The sequence below is a fragment of the Rutidosis leptorrhynchoides genome, chromosome 2 (assembly GCF_046630445.1).
Source record: "Rutidosis leptorrhynchoides isolate AG116_Rl617_1_P2 chromosome 2, CSIRO_AGI_Rlap_v1, whole genome shotgun sequence".
Classification (NCBI taxonomy): Eukaryota; Viridiplantae; Streptophyta; class Magnoliopsida; order Asterales; family Asteraceae; genus Rutidosis; species Rutidosis leptorrhynchoides.
In genome coordinates this window covers 300,714,691-300,732,328 of record NC_092334.1, presented here as the reverse complement: position 1 = coordinate 300,732,328, position 17,638 = coordinate 300,714,691, and the positions used below count along the sequence as shown (strand labels likewise).

At 34.3% G+C, this 17,638-nt stretch overlaps 2 protein-coding genes across 2 annotated transcripts; both read left to right on the top strand.

Annotated features, from left to right (window-relative positions):
* The first annotated feature begins 307 nt into the window (after nt 1-307).
* On the top strand, nt 308-4,557 carry LOC139891819 (GPN-loop GTPase QQT1-like). Its single transcript, XM_071874824.1, has 12 exons — nt 308-530; nt 1,255-1,450; nt 1,533-1,577; nt 1,853-1,932; nt 2,045-2,119; nt 2,296-2,399; nt 2,519-2,675; nt 2,749-2,836; nt 2,927-2,999; nt 3,101-3,231; nt 4,048-4,128; nt 4,211-4,557. The coding sequence occupies exons 2-11, from the start codon at nt 1,359-1,361 to the stop codon at nt 4,106-4,108; spliced, it is 906 nt and encodes a 301-aa protein (XP_071730925.1). The 5' UTR covers nt 308-530; nt 1,255-1,358; the 3' UTR covers nt 4,109-4,128; nt 4,211-4,557.
* A 2,498-nt stretch (nt 4,558-7,055) lies between these two features.
* On the top strand, nt 7,056-11,684 carry LOC139891818 (NADH dehydrogenase [ubiquinone] iron-sulfur protein 4, mitochondrial-like). The gene is made up of 5 exons (XM_071874823.1): nt 7,056-7,307; nt 7,582-7,670; nt 8,627-8,756; nt 9,383-9,412; nt 11,413-11,684. The coding sequence occupies exons 1-5, from the start codon at nt 7,149-7,151 to the stop codon at nt 11,470-11,472; spliced, it is 468 nt and encodes a 155-aa protein (XP_071730924.1). The 5' UTR covers nt 7,056-7,148; the 3' UTR covers nt 11,473-11,684.
* The last annotated feature ends 5,954 nt before the right edge of the window (nt 11,685-17,638 follow it).

The window sequence follows — 17,638 nt, the reverse complement described above, 5'->3', positions numbered from 1 at the left end:
CTAGGTTCTAACGACGTGTATTCAAAAACACCCGTAGCAAAGCGTTTTTATTTCCATAAATACATAACGCTACGTTAAATATGATTGTGTAACCCGAAAGGCACCGCGGCATCGCGCGGACCACTTTTCTAGTTAAGAACATAAAAAGGGGCCACAGACTCATGAGATAAACAATCCATAACGTTATGAAGAAAATAAGCCATTTGGTAAAATATGTTTTGTAACAATTTCTTTTGGCAAATAAAGTTTTAACAAAAAATCTTGGATTTGGTTAAAAACTCTAGCTTAATCAACCCCGTCACAAAATTATGTAGTTGAGCCATTGGGTAACTTTTATTTCTCGTCATCAATCACCTCACAATTCAATTCAAGGAACACAGGTTTAGGTGACATCCAAACCCTAACCCTTACTACTGATCGATGAACTTGTTCTTCCCGTCATAACTTTTCCAAATACTTGCAGACTGACTATTGCTGATTCACAGTGCGCCACTATTTGCTCTACCAGCTCGCTTTTATATCGATACAAGGTATCATTCCTGTTCTTTAACCAACCAATTACTTTGAACTTCTATCTAAATTTTGTCGTTAGGGTTTTAGCTTTCTGAATCATCATCATCATCATCATCATCATCATTATTAGTACACTAAATTAGGGTTTATATTTTGTTTTGTTTGAATCTAATTACCACTCATCTAGGCTAGGCTGTGTTTGACTAGTCTAAATGATTTCAACACGAATTTACTAGATATACAAGCTTTCATATGATTGATTGATAGTCATGACTCATTAGTTATCAAGTTTTTTAATTAATAGCATCAACTTAATTAATATTAAATTGTCAGTTTCATACTTCAATTGCGGGTCCCATTATCTAGCTGTTCTCATGCCCATGCTTGGATCACAAACGATTTGGCTCAACACCTCAGTTTGAGAATTGCGTTACAAGTGGTCTAGTTATTTTTACGATGTTTGATAAATTGTTGATGATCGTCAGTACAATAGATTAGGTAACAAAAATTCATATCTAAAGAAGCACATATGGAGCTTTATGAGGAAACGATGGAATTATCACTTTAACATGTTAGGGTGACACTGTGATAAGTTAATAATGTGGTAAAATGCATTTGGTTAAAACAAATTGTTGCATGTTTAAACATTATCAAATACCTTGTTAAATAACAATGAAGACTTTCAGGTACTCATAATAAAGAAAAAAAAAAAGGTTAACTTTTTCTTTTCCAATATTACAGTACAGAAGCAGAGAAACAGCTCCTGCTTGACAACAACTAGCAATTTTCTGGCAACTTTTTCTTCACACCAATTCTGACTTGAGGATTGTGTGGAAGTAGTGAAAATGGTTTTTGGTCAGGTAGTAATCGGTCCACCAGGTTCCGGTAAAACCACTTACTGCAACGGTATGCAACAGTACCTACAACTCATCGGCAGGTACAATTCTGTTCACTCATATAAATTTTTTTGATTACTCTATCGCCCAAATTGTTGAAAATTGTAATTTTTGTGATTACAGGAAAGTAGCTGTTATTAATTTAGACCCTGCAAATGATTCATTGCCGTATCCTTTTTAAAACAGATCAATGTTATATTATATACATATTTATATATTTATATTGTAAAGGTAGGTTCATTTGAAGCCGCTAAAATCTGGAAAACCAAATAAAAAGGATGGTACATATTGAGTCTAATGAAATGTGACTTAAAACATAATCACATGTGATTTGTGATTACGTTTTTAAATCCCTTTCATTGTATTGTATATAACTATATATGTGAAAATTATTCACATAATTGCATGTGATGGAATGCATCTTTTCTTTAATGTATGCTTAGATATGATTGTGCTATTAACATTGAGGATCTCATTAAACTTAGTGATGTCATGAATGAACACTCTCTCGGTCCTAATGGAGGTTTCACTATCTTTTTTTCTCTTCCAAAGATTGCCTGATTAGTTCTCTTACATATAAGAAGAATTATTTGATCATGCGTGATTAATAATTCTATTTAATGTTTTTCAATTAGGTCTCGTGTATTGTATGGATTACTTGGAGAAAAATATTGATTGGTTAGAATCTAAATTGAAACCTCTCTTGAAAGGTTAGTACTCATGAAGAGGCCTAAAGTATATGTAGTGTGACCTGTTATATCGCTATAGACTGCATATGTTTAGATCGTTTTGACTGTTTGTGTTCTATCTTGTGCGGTTTTGTAGTATGTTTCTGGTAAAAACTGATAAAAGTAAGATATCATTTAAGAACTGAATTTATTTGCAGATCACTATTTCCTCTTCGATTTTCCTGGCCAAGTAGAACTCTTCTTCCTTCACTCTAATGCAAAAAAGGTCATAATGAAACTTATTAAGAATCTCGAACTTCGGGTATGTGATGTGGTTTTTGTTCTGTCGCTTCTTTCTTTGATTACGTTAACCCACACACACATGCATGGCCCCCATCTGCAAGAATTATAACAGTTAAAAAATGATTATTCTTTTTACAGTTGACTGTGATTCACTTAGTGGATGCCCACTTATGTAGTGACCCTGGTAAATATGTGAGTGCATTGCTCCTCTCATTGTCAACAATGTTGCATATGGATCTGCCACATGTCAATGTGTTGTCGAAGATTGATCTTATCGAGAGCTATGGAAAACTAGGTACCGAAAGCATTTTAGAAGTTCATTCAATTTGAATCTTGAAATATGTTTTGACTTTTGACTTGTGCCACAGCCTTTAATCTTGATTATTACACGGACGTGGATGACTTATCTTATTTGCAACACCATCTTGATCAAGATCCCCGTTCTTCTAAATACCGGTACGTTGGTAGAGTTTTTTTTTTGCATATCATTTAGACCAAATACGCATTACGCATACTAAACTCATCAATCTGTATATATGTTGGTAGAAAACTCACCAAGGAACTGTGTGAAGTAATTGAAGGTTATGGTTTGGTCAACTTCACTACGTTGGCTATTCAGGCATGTTAATATTTACCTGTGGTTTAATTTAGTAGGCTATGTACACACTATATTGATGCACAGATGTTTTGACTTTTGGGTTTTGACTTTTTTTTTTTCAGGACAGAGAGAGTGTCACGAATCTTGTGAAATTAATAGACAAGACCAACGGTTATATATTTCAAGGCATTGATGCAAGTGCAGTTGAGTTCAGCAAGATTGCTATTGCACCAACAGATTGGGATTACTACAGATATCCTTTTCTTATATTACTACATTCTTATCCTTTTAATATTTCATTGGCTATTTCACCTAGGGCTGTTCAATATATGGTTTCATACCGATTAACCCAAAAACCATATTGAGAGGGGAAAAAACCGAATTTGGATTTGGTTTTTGGTTCGGGTTTCAAATTTGAAATCAGTTGTCGGTTCGGTTTCGGTTTTCCTTTTCTGAATTCGGTGTAACCGAAACCGAATTCAAGTAATGATATATTTAATAATTATTCTCAATATATATAGAATAAAAACCGATTTTAAAAACAATAATCGATTTGTTATGATTATTTTGTTTAAATTATGGTGTTTTGGGTTTTTCGGTTTAACCAAAACCGAATCGAATTCGAGTTTTAGTTTGCTTTCGGTTTCGATTTTTTGTCTTGCCTCCAAAATTTACCGAACAAACTGAACCAAATAACCGAGAAAACCGAAATCCGAACCGATAAACGCCCTTAGTTCTGTCAACTGACTGGGGCACGAACAATTGTAGTCTTCTACTTTGTAGATTACAAAAGGTCAAGACTTTATTATTATACTAATCCATATCCATATTTTTTTTCGGATAAAGGAATTTATAAGTTTAAAATTCTTAAGTATAACTCAGGGTAGTGATTAGGCAAAGTTTTTACTATTCAACCCAATTCCTTGTTTCAGCTATTTACCTTTGCCTTACCAGTTATTAATAAAATATCACTGAAGGGGTCTATTTTTTTAATGTGTTGAATTCATCAATTTTTATGATTTGTTGATGATAAATTTGAAAAGGATTTGAGACTTGACTGTGATTTTACAACAGCAGCAGTGCAAGAAATGTATATGAAAGATGATGAAAACTTTGAGTCCGATGATTAATTAAAGATGAACTGCCAAGGGTGAGTTAATTCATTCCAAAAGGTTCATATTATCGTTAGATGCAGTTGCTAATACTCCTAATTTCATTTGTGAACAACGCAGGTTTTCTCCATTGAAGGCCATGTTGATCTAGTTGAAGATTATGTAGGAAATGCGAAAATACAACCCAAAGATATGGAATTATTTTTTGGGAATACATTGAGTTGTAGATTATTAAATATCACTTTAAGTCCACTTTTTTATATGTTTTATGCTAAGATGACTTTTTATGGTTCAGGGTATCATTCATAATTTATGGCTCATGAGTTATCAAGATTAGAATGTGAATTGTAGAGGATTGGTAGTCAGTATCTTTGCAGGGTACTTCAGATGTTCTAAAATGATGTACAAGTAAAATGTAAATCTGATTTGTGATCAACCATCTTGAGTTAAAGAACTACTTTCTTCCTTTTTGCCCTTTGGCAACACACTGAATAGAAAGATACCTGCCAGTAAAGCTCCCGACGTTTAATCGCTTTATTTAAGTACCTACTGACACTAAAGTCGTTCCCACTAGTTATTTGAGAGTTGCCTGGATGAGAAAAAAATGAAAGAATACTTTTTATACGAGAGTTGCTTGAATGAGAAAAAAAAATGAAAGAATACTTTATGTTTTCTTTCCAAGTGTATGTAAATATCTTTTAACAAGTGCTCTTACACACTCATGCACACATAAGAAGCCAACAATACGTTCAAGACCAACTGATTTTTTAAGAGTATTATCATACTTCTATCATCTCCAATTACGAAGATAGTGTGTACAGATAGTCCAAGACATGACCCACTTCTTTAACCTTTTGCTTACATTTTTAAAAAGTAAAACCCCTTAAAATTCATCATAATCTTTTCTATGTCATACTTTTTTCACAAGTTCATCACATAGTTTTGAACCACGGGATATGCAATTCTTCGACCGATAAAGTATACATAAATGGTGTTCTCATATTCGTTTGCGGCCTCTTTTACTTATTCCATTGGAATATCAACTTCGATCCCATCCTCCAATCCCCAAGGCGAAAGTTAACCTTTTGAACCTCATTCGACCCAACAATAGCTTTCAAATAGGAGATCTTTTGCGTACTTGGTGCCAAATCAGGATTCAAATTCTTTTCACACGGATTTAGTGTCTATCATTCGGTTTAGTTTTTATCTTTCCCATTGAGGTGATATGATCATTATGTTCCTTTCTAGCCGAGTGGTTTTCACTATGTATCTCATAAGCTTCTCCATAAAACGAATGCATACATTTGTTCTTTTCATCATCAATATGTTTTTTCTCAAACATAGAGCTGGTATCGGATGACCTGACCATATGCACACTAACTTTGTAATCGTCATGTTGATCACAATCCCCCCGTGAATTCTATAATATTATCTAGTTCCCTACGTTAAGAAGCCTTGAAAACCTTACAAAATTCGAGTTCGTCACTAGAAAAATCAAAAAGCGATATGACTCGTTCATGATCGCCCAAAAATTTCAGATCTCATGGGTATATTAATACAATAGATATAACTGTAGTTATCTAGTTATATCATCCAGTACTCTAGTAGAAATATTAAAAGACATTGGTACATTGAGAAACATATTTTTAAATCTGCAAGTTTAAAGACAGAATAAGACGTTATTTTGTTTTATATATTCATAAAAAAAACACTCAATCTAAGTCTCCGTGTTTATATTTTCATGGAAACAAACAGTGTGTGTTTTTTACTCTTAATACTAACTAGTTGTTGAACCCTCTTTTCGCGCCGGGGTTCGGTTTTCAATGTATTTTATTGCGTTTAGTTTGTAAAATTATTTTGTGGCTAAAGAATAATGTCGTTAAAGCGCAACTCGAGTCGAACTAAAAGGTATAACCCGTGAAAGATTTAAATGTTATTTTAAATTAACAATATATGTCTATCTCCGCATTTAGCTATGTAATTATCGACCTCTAAAAATTTAACGCAAAATCAACGTTTATGAAAAGTACCCCAAATATTTAGCGTTTTTTAAAAAGCGTCCGTTTTGCGTATAGTTAGTGACATTGTGTTCTTAAAATTATTTCGAGTTTAACGATGGTGTCAGAAAAATTTAACTCGTTGCGAGCGAGAAGATATGACCCGTTGAATATTTGGGTGGAGTTTATTTAAGATTTTTTATGAAAATGGTTATTTGACACTTTACTCCCTGTTTGGGGGGTCGATTTGAATATTTGGAAAAAGTGTGGTGGTCTTTGGTGGTGTAGTGAAATTTAATTAGAATTAAAAAAAAAAGGTGAAAGGACGAAAATGCCTCTAGTTACTATTCACCATCTTTGTCTATCAGATACTCCTTAACACATAATACTCCGACTATCGTAGTATACTTGTTCACGGTTCTGTTTAGCGAGGCTTAGCAAGCGTCGATTTATTGGCGACTTGACTGCCGCTTAGAGCCTAAATTGAACTCCAGGCACGTTGTAAAACCTATGAAAATTTGATTCTACCATTTTCATGGCGTCTCCGTTTATTTTATTTTATTTTATTATTTTTATTTTTTATTTTTTATTTATTTTCTTATTTTCCTTTTCATTATTACTAATTTTTTTTTCTTTCTTTCTTTCTTTTTTCCATTCTTTATGACCAGAGGTCCCCTTGAAAGCAATTTCTTTACCCGTCAAATAGAGAGAGGCAGGACTTTCTCCGCTCTTGTGAGTGTCTAATAACTCGGGGTGGAGAAATGATTTCTCTTTATTCTAGGATAGAGGAAGGATTGTCTATATCCTACCTCTCTCATACCTCACTCCTATGTTACTCATATGGGATTGAGTATTGTTGTTGTTATTGTTGTATGGTAGTATACTTGTTGATTTTTCACGTTTGAACTAGTTTTACTGTTCGCTTTATTATTTAGACTGTTGGTGATATCTACTATACACACATATACATATAATCCGTAATACGTCCCCTGACCCAAACTCAAAACAACATCAGCACCAGCAGCAGCTGCATCTCTCGAATAAAATATTAATACCTAAAAATGGCTAGCTCTCTTCGTCGAATGGGAAGCCATTCTCATCGATCCGTGTTTCCCCAATTGATTAATCGTGGATTATCAACGGATGCTTTATCTGTTGAGTATAAAGCAGGTGAGATCGGCACTGTTTCCGGTATTCCTGATGAACATCTTCAAAGAAGGGTAAATTACTTACAATCCCCCCCTTCCCTTTTCTATTCCTCTAATAAATTTTCCTAATTTCTTTCTTTCATTCGATTCTGATTTAATATATTATTGATTACTATAAAACCTTACCCAAGTTAAATTGTTCTCGTAATTTATATATTTTTTCAAATCTAGGGTTTTGATAACCAATATATTACAGTATATGCTTTTAAACTTGGGGCAAATTAGTTTACTTTGATGTGAATTGTTTAGTTAGTTTATAATCTAGGGTTCCATGAATGAATGTCAGGTTCTTATCTATTCACCAGCTCGAACCGCATCACAACAAGGAGCTGGAAAAGTTGGAAAGTGGAAGATCAATTTTCTGTCTACACAAAAGTATTATTATTATTATTGCTTCTTTTTTATATATTTTCCTATTTTTATCTTGTACTACAAATATTTCTCCTAAATGTGTATTCAGCTTTTGTTAATCGCTGGTTACATTTACAAAATTTCTTAAAAACATCAAGTCATTTTGCATCTCGTTAAATGCGGTTATATTGTAAGATACACCAAATTTCAGCTGTAATTTGAAAGCCAAAATGGGACACATGGTGCTAAAATGTCTGTACTTGGTTCCTAGATGCTGTACCACATTTGTTGCTGTAAAAGTCCCCCTGCTAGTAGCTGGCTAGTCGGGATGTTGAAGTAATCCGACTAGTCGTCAACTTGTTGCAATCTTATCCGGTCAAAGTTGTCAAAGTCCAATTTAGTCAGTCAAAGTGTGATTTATTAGTTCAAAGTTGGATTTATCCAATCAACTTGGTAAAAGTCAGTCATATACATTCAAAGTGAAAGTTGATCATCGTCCGATTAGTGACCGACCAGTCCCTAATTAGCGACTTTTACAACCTTGACTATATTATGAGATGTGGCAAAATGGTCACGCTAGGCAAATTATGGCAAGCGGGTTCAGGTCAAAACCTGCAAGAAATAGCAACAAAGTTCAGTTTGTCCCACAAATGTTTTTTTAAGGATTATAAATAGTTGGCACGCTTACAGATGGTTTACAAAACCCATATTATTTCAATTGGTTTTGGATTTCATTCTACCTGTTCAACTAATTTGGTCCTTCCCCATTTTGGTTAAACTTTTTATTCTACCCATTTTACATCTTATAGATTATATATAAGCGAAGTCAATAGATTAACATATAAATAGATCAAAGTTGGCACATGTATCATCTGGTTTAACATGAGAAGGAAACTGGTGTATATCTAAGTCTAATACTCTCAAGCTCAAACCTGTCAACATACTAATAACTTAATATCTTTTTTCGCGTTTTTATTTAGATGGGAAAATCCGTTGATGGGTTGGACGTCCACAGGGGATCCGTATGCTAATGTCGGTGACTCAGCACTCAGTTTCACTAGTGAAGAAGATGCTAAATCATTTGCAGAAAGGCATGGCTGGGACTATACGGTGAGAACCATATACCAATTATTGTTGCAACTTTGTGTGTGTTTTTTGTTCTCTTGTTTTTTAACATAATGAAATCATTGAGTTCATGCCAAAAGTATTTATTCTGTTCGTTTGTAATGTTTGGATCCTGTTATGGTTCTCTTTGTTTTCGTCTATGTAATTGTTGTTTTTGGACATTTTTTGTACGAATTTGAATGGACGGTTTGGGATGTTTTGTTTTTTCTCGTGACAAAAGCGTCTTGCCCTTAGGAATTCCTTATAGCTTGTTACACACTGTTGTAGACTCATTCTTTCAGGATCCCCATAATGTTTTATCTAAATTTTTATTAAATTATTTGTCATAAGATTTATTCAATTTAAATTTGTAATCTATAAAACTCATGTGCTAAATCAATTTAGTCATTACTCGTTACGGTGTGTATACGTCATTCTGCCCGCATACCTTATCATTCTACATTGTTGTTGTTTTAAACATCCATAAGTTTAATGTCTACATGTTATCTTATGTTGTATTTAATGGTTTGGCAGTACTTGCTCTTTTCGTTTAAGTTGATTTTAGCTGTTGTTCCTTGTTCTTTTATTCTATCTGATTATTACTTAATCAGCTAAGTGTTTTTTATTTGCAGGTCAAGAAGCACCATTCACCCTTGTTAAAGGTAAATAATTCTAATGCCCTCTTTGAATATTTTACATGAAAGAAGCTATATGAATAGGTTATTTATGCCTAATCACTTGGTATCCTAATGTTGGATTTCCATGATACTTGTTTGACTGGCAAAGAGGTGGTGATTTCGACCCATTTATATAAAATCATGTCAAATCAGGTTGTCTATAATGTAAATGGGAATTTAGCTATATCGGAAACAGGTCAAGCGGGTCATACAGCTCAATAGTTGTACAAGTGTATAAATGCATAATACAACCTCTTATTATACAAGTAAAATATGTATGGAGTATATCTTTATTATAAAAGGTAAAGGTGTTCATTGGTCAACCCAACCCGCGACCAACCTGCCTGTTTGTTACTACCTCTAGACTGTCCTTGAAGATGGATACTATATAGTATAAATGTTGCTACTTTTGGTCAAGGTTGTAAAAGTTGCGAGTCGGTGACTAATCGGTCTTGGTGGGACGAGTCAGGAGCAATGGCGATTCTATACAATTGGAGTGGTACTTTGTAATTTTTTTCCAAAGAATGGTTGTTTACTTTAAAAAACCACTAATCACATGGGTCGTATCTTTAATATTTCTGGTGTCATATATAATTTGAGTGATACTCCGTACAAAATTTTTTCAAACTAGTGGGGGTGGGCCCACCACTTTTTTTATGGTTTAGAAATGGGCAAATTCTATAAAAAGGTAACATATTATACCAACATATTATACCAGTTTTCCTATTTTCGGAATATATTTCATTTCGCTATAAAAAAAGGAGTGTATATTAGAAAGTTAATCAAAAAGAGGGGTGTCGTTAACTTTTGTTAACTTTCTCAGTTAAGTGTCAACCTTGCATAACATGTCAAGTCCTTTATCGACCAACGTTTTCAAATTGCGATTTCGACGCACGTTTTTGACGCGCGATTCCGACACGCGATTTCGAGGCGTGTTTTTCGATGCGCGTTTTCGAGGCGTGTTTTTCGATGCGTGTTTTTCCCATATATAGTAATTCCCAAAGACATGATCGAAAATTGCAACATTTCGATACGCGTCGAAATCGTGCCTCGAGAACGAGCGTCGAAATTGCGAGTTGAAAACGTGCCACGATCGACGCTCATCGAAAACGCGCATCGAAAACGCAGGTCGAAAACACATGTCGGAATCGCACGTTGATAACGTGCATCAAAATCGCAAGTTGAAAACGTTGGTCGATAAAGAACTTGACATGTTATGCAAAGTTGACACTTAACTGAGAAAGTTAACAAAAGTTAACGACACCCCTCTTTTTGATTAACTTTTGAAAAATGACTCCTTTTTTTATAGCGACATGAAATATATTACCGAAAATAGGAAAACTAATATAATATGTTGCCTTTTTATGGAATTTGCCCTTTTTTTTATAGCGACATGAAATATATTACCGAAAATAGGAAAACTAATATAATATGTTGCCTTTTTATGAAATTTGCCCGGTTAGAAATTAGGTTTTAGATTTAAGGTTTTACATGAACGGTTTAGAGTTTAGGTTTAGGGACTAAACCCTAAACTTTTAAGCGTTTTGGGCGATACGGGACGGGTTAGTTCCCAAACCGATGTGTCGGCCAACTTTTAGAACAGTGGTTTTGGTCAAACCCTTGTCCATCTACTCTTAGGTTGATTGGGTAATTGGTACTTGTACAGGAACCAGAAGTAATCATATCAGTTGGTCAAACCCTTGTCCATCTACTCTTAGGTGCGTCTACATTCTTTTCAGTCGGTAGAAAGTCTTAATAATAATGTATTCACTTTTACTTCACCAAATAGGAGTGTGTGATCTTCCTTCTGTAGTCCATCATGTTTTGTAGGCCCATGAATCATTTTTCTTTACTTCCGTCAGAACTAATGTGTTATCATTGTATCCACTTGAAGTATTAAATCTGATTGGTACCTCTCTCTATCTATGGACACAATATATATAATCTCTTCTTTTAGCTTGATTCTGTAAATGCACTTGCTGCAGGCAAAGGCATATTCAGACAACTTTAAATGGAAGGGACTTCCGAAAACACCCGAGAAGTGATCTGTTATTTAGTTAAACCAAGTCTGAGCCTGTGTGACGGGTTTCACGAAACATTTGCTGCCTGCTTAAGATCCTCCTTTGATTGATTTCAATAAATAAGACTGTTTGATGTACTTTCTTTCATTTGCTCTGCACACTGTACCATTAATTTGATGTTGGTATAAACATCTATCTACTATCTATACTTCAATACAGGTGAACCTCTGTTGTAACTTCGTCTTCACCTGACCCTGAAACAATTGGTTCACACATCAAGCCACAATCAGCTTTATTTTTACTTATGTGGCCTTATGCTTAATAACTTATGTAGACTCTGAGCTACAAGATTAGCTACAACAAGCTCTTGGTTTAAAACTTACTTGACTTGGTTAAAAAAACATTACACCGGACTTTTAACATTCACAAATTAACATTTATTCCACTAGTATATGATTGCAGTTGTTTCAGATACTACTTTGAACCATGAGATAGATTTATTCTTTTTCTCCTTTCATCTGGTATAAATCTGAGTGAGCACTCTGACAAACCATGCCTCACGAACCTACCAGGACTATAACATTTCTGTTAAGATAGTTTCGTTTTTTATAAGAACATGGTATAACTAGGACTGTTAATGAACTGAACTCATGTCGAGCAGTAAGTAGTTAAGCTCGACTCGTTGGAAAATTACTTTGTTCGAACTCGACAAAGTGTCAAACAGAAACAGAATAACACCTTATATAGTCCAAGTCTCGCATGTACGGTTCACCTAAAATCCTCAACATTTCGTTCGTTTGACTAACCTCAACCGTGCGTTTGACATCTCTCACGTACGGTTTACCAGCGGTGATGGATGTGCTGCTTCTTGAAAGTTCTGATCACTCTTGTTCTTGGACCAGAATAACCTACATCTTGAACAAACTCCAATAACAGTTGCTTTCATATCACGCTTTGAAAGAGGACGAGAACTCCACATATATTGTGCTATATTATTAAAATCCTCAATGAAAGCTATGTCGAAATTGTATATTCAAGAGGTTGTTGCAAGGCATGGAGTTTTTTTTATTTGTTCGAGCTCGAACGCGATATTTGTTTAACTTTCCTTGTTTACTAGCTCAAATTTATTTGTTTCGAACTTGAATTGAAGCTCGGTCCGAGCTCGTTTGAACTTGTTTATGATCACAAAAAATCTTTGAATAATTAACAATTTCTTAAATAATTGCTAATTAATAAAAAGTATCTAAATCATTAGAATTTGATTTAGTTGGGTAATGTTTATATTTATAAATATCACATTTCAACCTTTGAAATTGATGTTATCGTTACACATATATTTGTAGTGCTCTCATTCCATTTCACTTTCTATTGATATTCAATGTGGGATGAAGTAAATAAGTGAAGGAATTTCTATCACACATTGGATGTGGGAAAGACAATGATACCAAGAAGATGCTTATATAGAAGATGCTTATATATAAGTGAAGTGTTGATGGTTACATATACCTAACATTTATATTTTGCTAGTTAAAGGGTTTTTTTTTTTTTTTTTTTTTTTTTTTTTTTTTTTTTTTGTAAGCAAAGAAACCCTCCTATGAACGAACACATTGGCTCCCCCATAGAAGGTAAAACCTCGGGTAATTAAGCTTCCCGAGCGCGAGACCTGGTACCGGGTGAATTGCGCATTATGCGCACCCTCTAGTCACACTCCCTTTTTGAACAATTTGGCATAGCCAGGAATTGAACCCGGGTGGTGTGCTTCATTGGGCAACTCGGTGGCTACTCAGGCAAGCCTGAATGGTTGTTAAAGTTTAACTTTCTAGTTAGATAATTAAGTTATAAATTTAATAATAAAATGTTTAAGTCTTAAATTAATATTACCATTTTCCATACAAGCTCGTTCGACAAGCTCGCTTAGCTCGGCTCGTGTAGCTCGTTTCGTCTAAACATAAACAAGCATACAAACTATTCGAGCCATATAGGCTCGATTAACTCGTTCAATTATTAAATGAGTTTTCGAGCGTGTCGAATATTAATATTTTCTTACTCGACTCGTGAAAACTAATCGAACAACATTTTCTCTATAACATTTTCTCTATATTGACGAATATTAAGAATTCAAGTTTATTCAATAATATAAGTTCTGTATTTTCCCTCTATTCAGTTTCTTACATTTTGCTACCTGAGGATATATATGATCGAATCAATGTTTGATAAGGTCTAAATTTTGGTAGCAACCACCTCTTAGTATTTATTATGTAGACTTTCACGGAAGGATGACGACAGACCGAGTTTGCTGACTTTCACATCATTGATGGGAGAAGAATTCAGCTGTGTGATAATTTAAGTTTTTAGACACTTATATTATTGTTAATAATTAAACAAATTTAAGTTAAAGAGCTGATGATGGGCAACCGACCTACTTTGAATCTTCCATCTAAACAGATAAATAGTTCTTTTTGACTATGGTAAGGATTATTTGCATGAAGACTCCTTATCAAAGACATTATAGAACAAACACGCAACACAGTTTGAAGTAGTTGATTGCGAGTCTTTAGAGGAGCCAGTGATACTCAATTCGACTTAAATAGGCTATGCTAGTGGTAAGAATTCACTTTAAATAACCCTAATGTTGTATCACTAGTGCGTTATTTTCAGTCATCTGGATTGCTTCATAATGTACATCAACAAGATTGTTTGGGTTGTACGGCTTCACCTCAAGTGTCGGTGCAATTGGGAATTCGGAAATACAAAAGTAAGAATAAAAAAAGATAATTATGAATTAGTTGTTATTAGTGATTGTATTCCGGATGTTTTGTGTGATCTAGGAATTAGGTTGTCAACAATTATGATTTTGTTGCTGCAAATTGTGTTTGTACCAACAAAAAATGTTGCAATTTCTGGTAGCAGAGGCAAACTTTATGTTGCCAATACTAGGGAGGTATGTATATATTCAATAAAATGTTTTCTTTTCTTCGTGTACAAGTCTATTCAGGTGTGATTTTGGTTTAACGGTTTCGTTTAAAAGTGATTATTTTGATTATTGTTTCTGATTTTAATAGTAACTATAAAATTGTACTAAAGTGTGTAAATTTGTAGCTTATAACTTCACAATTAGGATATTTCAATAAAAAAAATCAATTTTGAAGAAGCAGATGAATTTGTTGATTATACTACTAACTTCACACTTTCGTTTCTTGCTATTGTTTTCGTTCATAGGTGATACCAATGGTGGTTTAGCATATCATTATGAAAGTGACTATGGAGTCATTCTCCTCATGTTTCATCTATATGAAACATGGTAGGGCATGACAAGTATGGATGTCATGTGGTCACCATTTTATTAGCTTAATCTTTTGATATTGTAGGCTCAAGAGGGTGAAGTAGATGATGAAGTCGACAACCTTTTCACACTGGATAAAAAAAGAATGAGGAAAATTATGCAACCTTAAAGTTGATACTTATGGTAGTAATTGAGAAATACTGAGACACTGAATGGTCTTGGTGTTAGCAATAGATAGGTAGATATGTAAAAGGGCACATCTCAATATTTGGACTTGAGTTGTGAAACTAACAGATTAGTTGTGAAACATTTACTTTTTTACATATAAATATGTATACGTATACATACATTGCAGAATACAGTGTCAGTTTAAAGATTATTTTATTTTATTTTATTTTATTTTATTTTTGAAAAGCAAGGCAATGCATACAACAACAACAACAACAATACCCAATCCCACGCCTGCGAGGTATGGGGGAGGTAAGATGTAGACAATACTTCCTCTACCCTAGAATAGAAGAGAAGTCGTTTCTTTAACCACGAGTCGAGAAAAGATTCTCTACCCACATGAAAGGAAATTCATCTCCCTCTCTACTTCAGGGTAGAGAGATTGCTTCCGCGGGGACCTCCGGCCAGGAAAAAAAAATAAATTAAAAATAAAAAATAAAAAAAAAATAAAAGAAAAGAGATAAAAAAGAAAGAAATAAATACATAAAAAATAAAAGATAGACGCCATGAAAATGGTAGAATCAAATTTTCATGGGTTTTAAAGTCTGCCTGGAAATCAATTTAGGCTCTAAGCGGCAGTCAAGGCGCCACTAAATCGACGCTTGTCGTTGCCTCAATAAATAGAGCCAAAGGACCTTGTGGACAGCAACTCGAAGGGCATGCCAGGTGGAAGTTGTTGCGCAAGCAAAGAGCCAACCACCCGTAGCAAACCAAAAAACCACTCATGCACCTTTACGGTAGACACCTCCGAAACCACCCAGCTAGAAGAAACCAACCAAGCTCAAGAGCAAGGAAGGTCGTCCTCAGCCATAATGATCCCAAGATGCACCGAACGATGCGAAGCACCAAGTCATACATACATGCTTACATACGTACATACATGCATACACACAAACGTAAGCCTACATCATATAAGGGCAACCCAAATGAGGTATACCCCTCTCACTGCTATCTACAAAAAACAGTAGGTTTCAGGGATTTAAGTTATTTTGTTAAATATGTAGCCATTTACAATTGACTTGCTTAGTGATATACTTTGTATGACAATGTTAACCCATCTATTTATTTAGTTATTCTTAAAAATGTTGCAATAAGCTGTATTTTTTGATTTAGCTGAATCATAAGTCTCTTCTTTTGTGGATAGTGTTAAAAGAAACGATGGAAGGGAATTATGTTATAGTCTTAGGTTTGGTGAGTTTTTTCCCTTTTTCCAACTGCAATGATTTTAATGATTTTAATGATTTGAAGTTATTTTTGATTATTGTCTCTATTGAACGTTGATATTTGTAGTTTGTTTTGTCACTCCCTTGAAGTTTTAATTGTGGTTTATGCAGCCGCGCTCAAGACATTGGATGCTTATGTTTGTTAAAATGTTTAAGTTAGTAGTTTTAGGAGTGTTTTTGTGTTCACTGTTTGCTAAAGAAGTTGAATCCTATGAACTAGAACTGTTTACATTGCGGCGCGATTTAGACCTGTTTCTAGTTTATAACTATATATAATATTACTCCGTACAATATTAATATTATAGAATCGCTTACTTGATATAATGTTTATTAAACACTCTTAGCTTATAATTATAGAGCAAATTGCTTTTTCTTTAATTGAATTTGTAACGTAATTAGTACAAAACAAATGCCCGAAATTTAAACTTCTATAGATATAGATCGTAAAAGTTGAACACTAGTCTATCTTACTTGGTCTATCTTAGTTTTTAATTTTCTAAAGCTTGAAATCAAGAAACTTATCCGATAAAAAACATTTCTTATTATCTTAAAGACAAAATTGCACCGGGAGTCCCTGTGGTATGTTCGAAATAACAAGCGGAGTCCAAAAGAATTTTTTTGACTTGGGGGGTCATTGTGGTATGCATTTATTTCATGGGGAGTCCATTTGCCTAACGTCTGTCTAATCCTAACGTTTTAGTGCCTCACATGCTTTGCACACGAGGGTAAAATTGTCATTTCAAAAAAATCTCTTCCAATTTCTTTCCCCTTCTCTTTTCTTTCTCTTTTATACACCCTAACCTTAATTAAGATCTACCACATTTCTTCAGATACTTCATCACATCACAATCACATACACAAAAGTAAACAAGTACATATGGATTTAAGAAAAGATTCGAAATCACATAATTCTCAGTTCTTCAATTTGAACTAAATCCCACATAGACATCAAACCCCAACTCTCAATTTTCTCCAGTTTTCTCCACCACTGTCGTCACCATAACCGCCACCGCCACAGCCGCCGCCATAACACTACCAATAAGAATGACGCCGGAGAGAGAACCGTTGAAAGGATGGCGAAAGGTTCAGATCCGATTTAAGCACCTACCTGCAATTTCGAATTCAAACAGTACATATCTGATAAACATATAGATCTAAACATCAAAACCCCATTTCTTCAACACATCAGATGTAAGATGATGACAAATTGATACATCGCACTCCAAACGATATAATTTCCCTGCAACTCCGGCTCCGGCGAAACACCTCAGCTTGTCAAAGTCCTCGTCGGTGTCGGCTGTCTTTTCTCTGAGGTTGGATTTATCTTCTTCACTTCTGGGTAATTTCACATTCATCATCATCATCATCATCATCATCATCATCATCATCATCCTCTATTTTGTTATCAGCAACAGTTTTTTAATTAAAAGTATTGAAGTGTTTTGTGATCATAGAT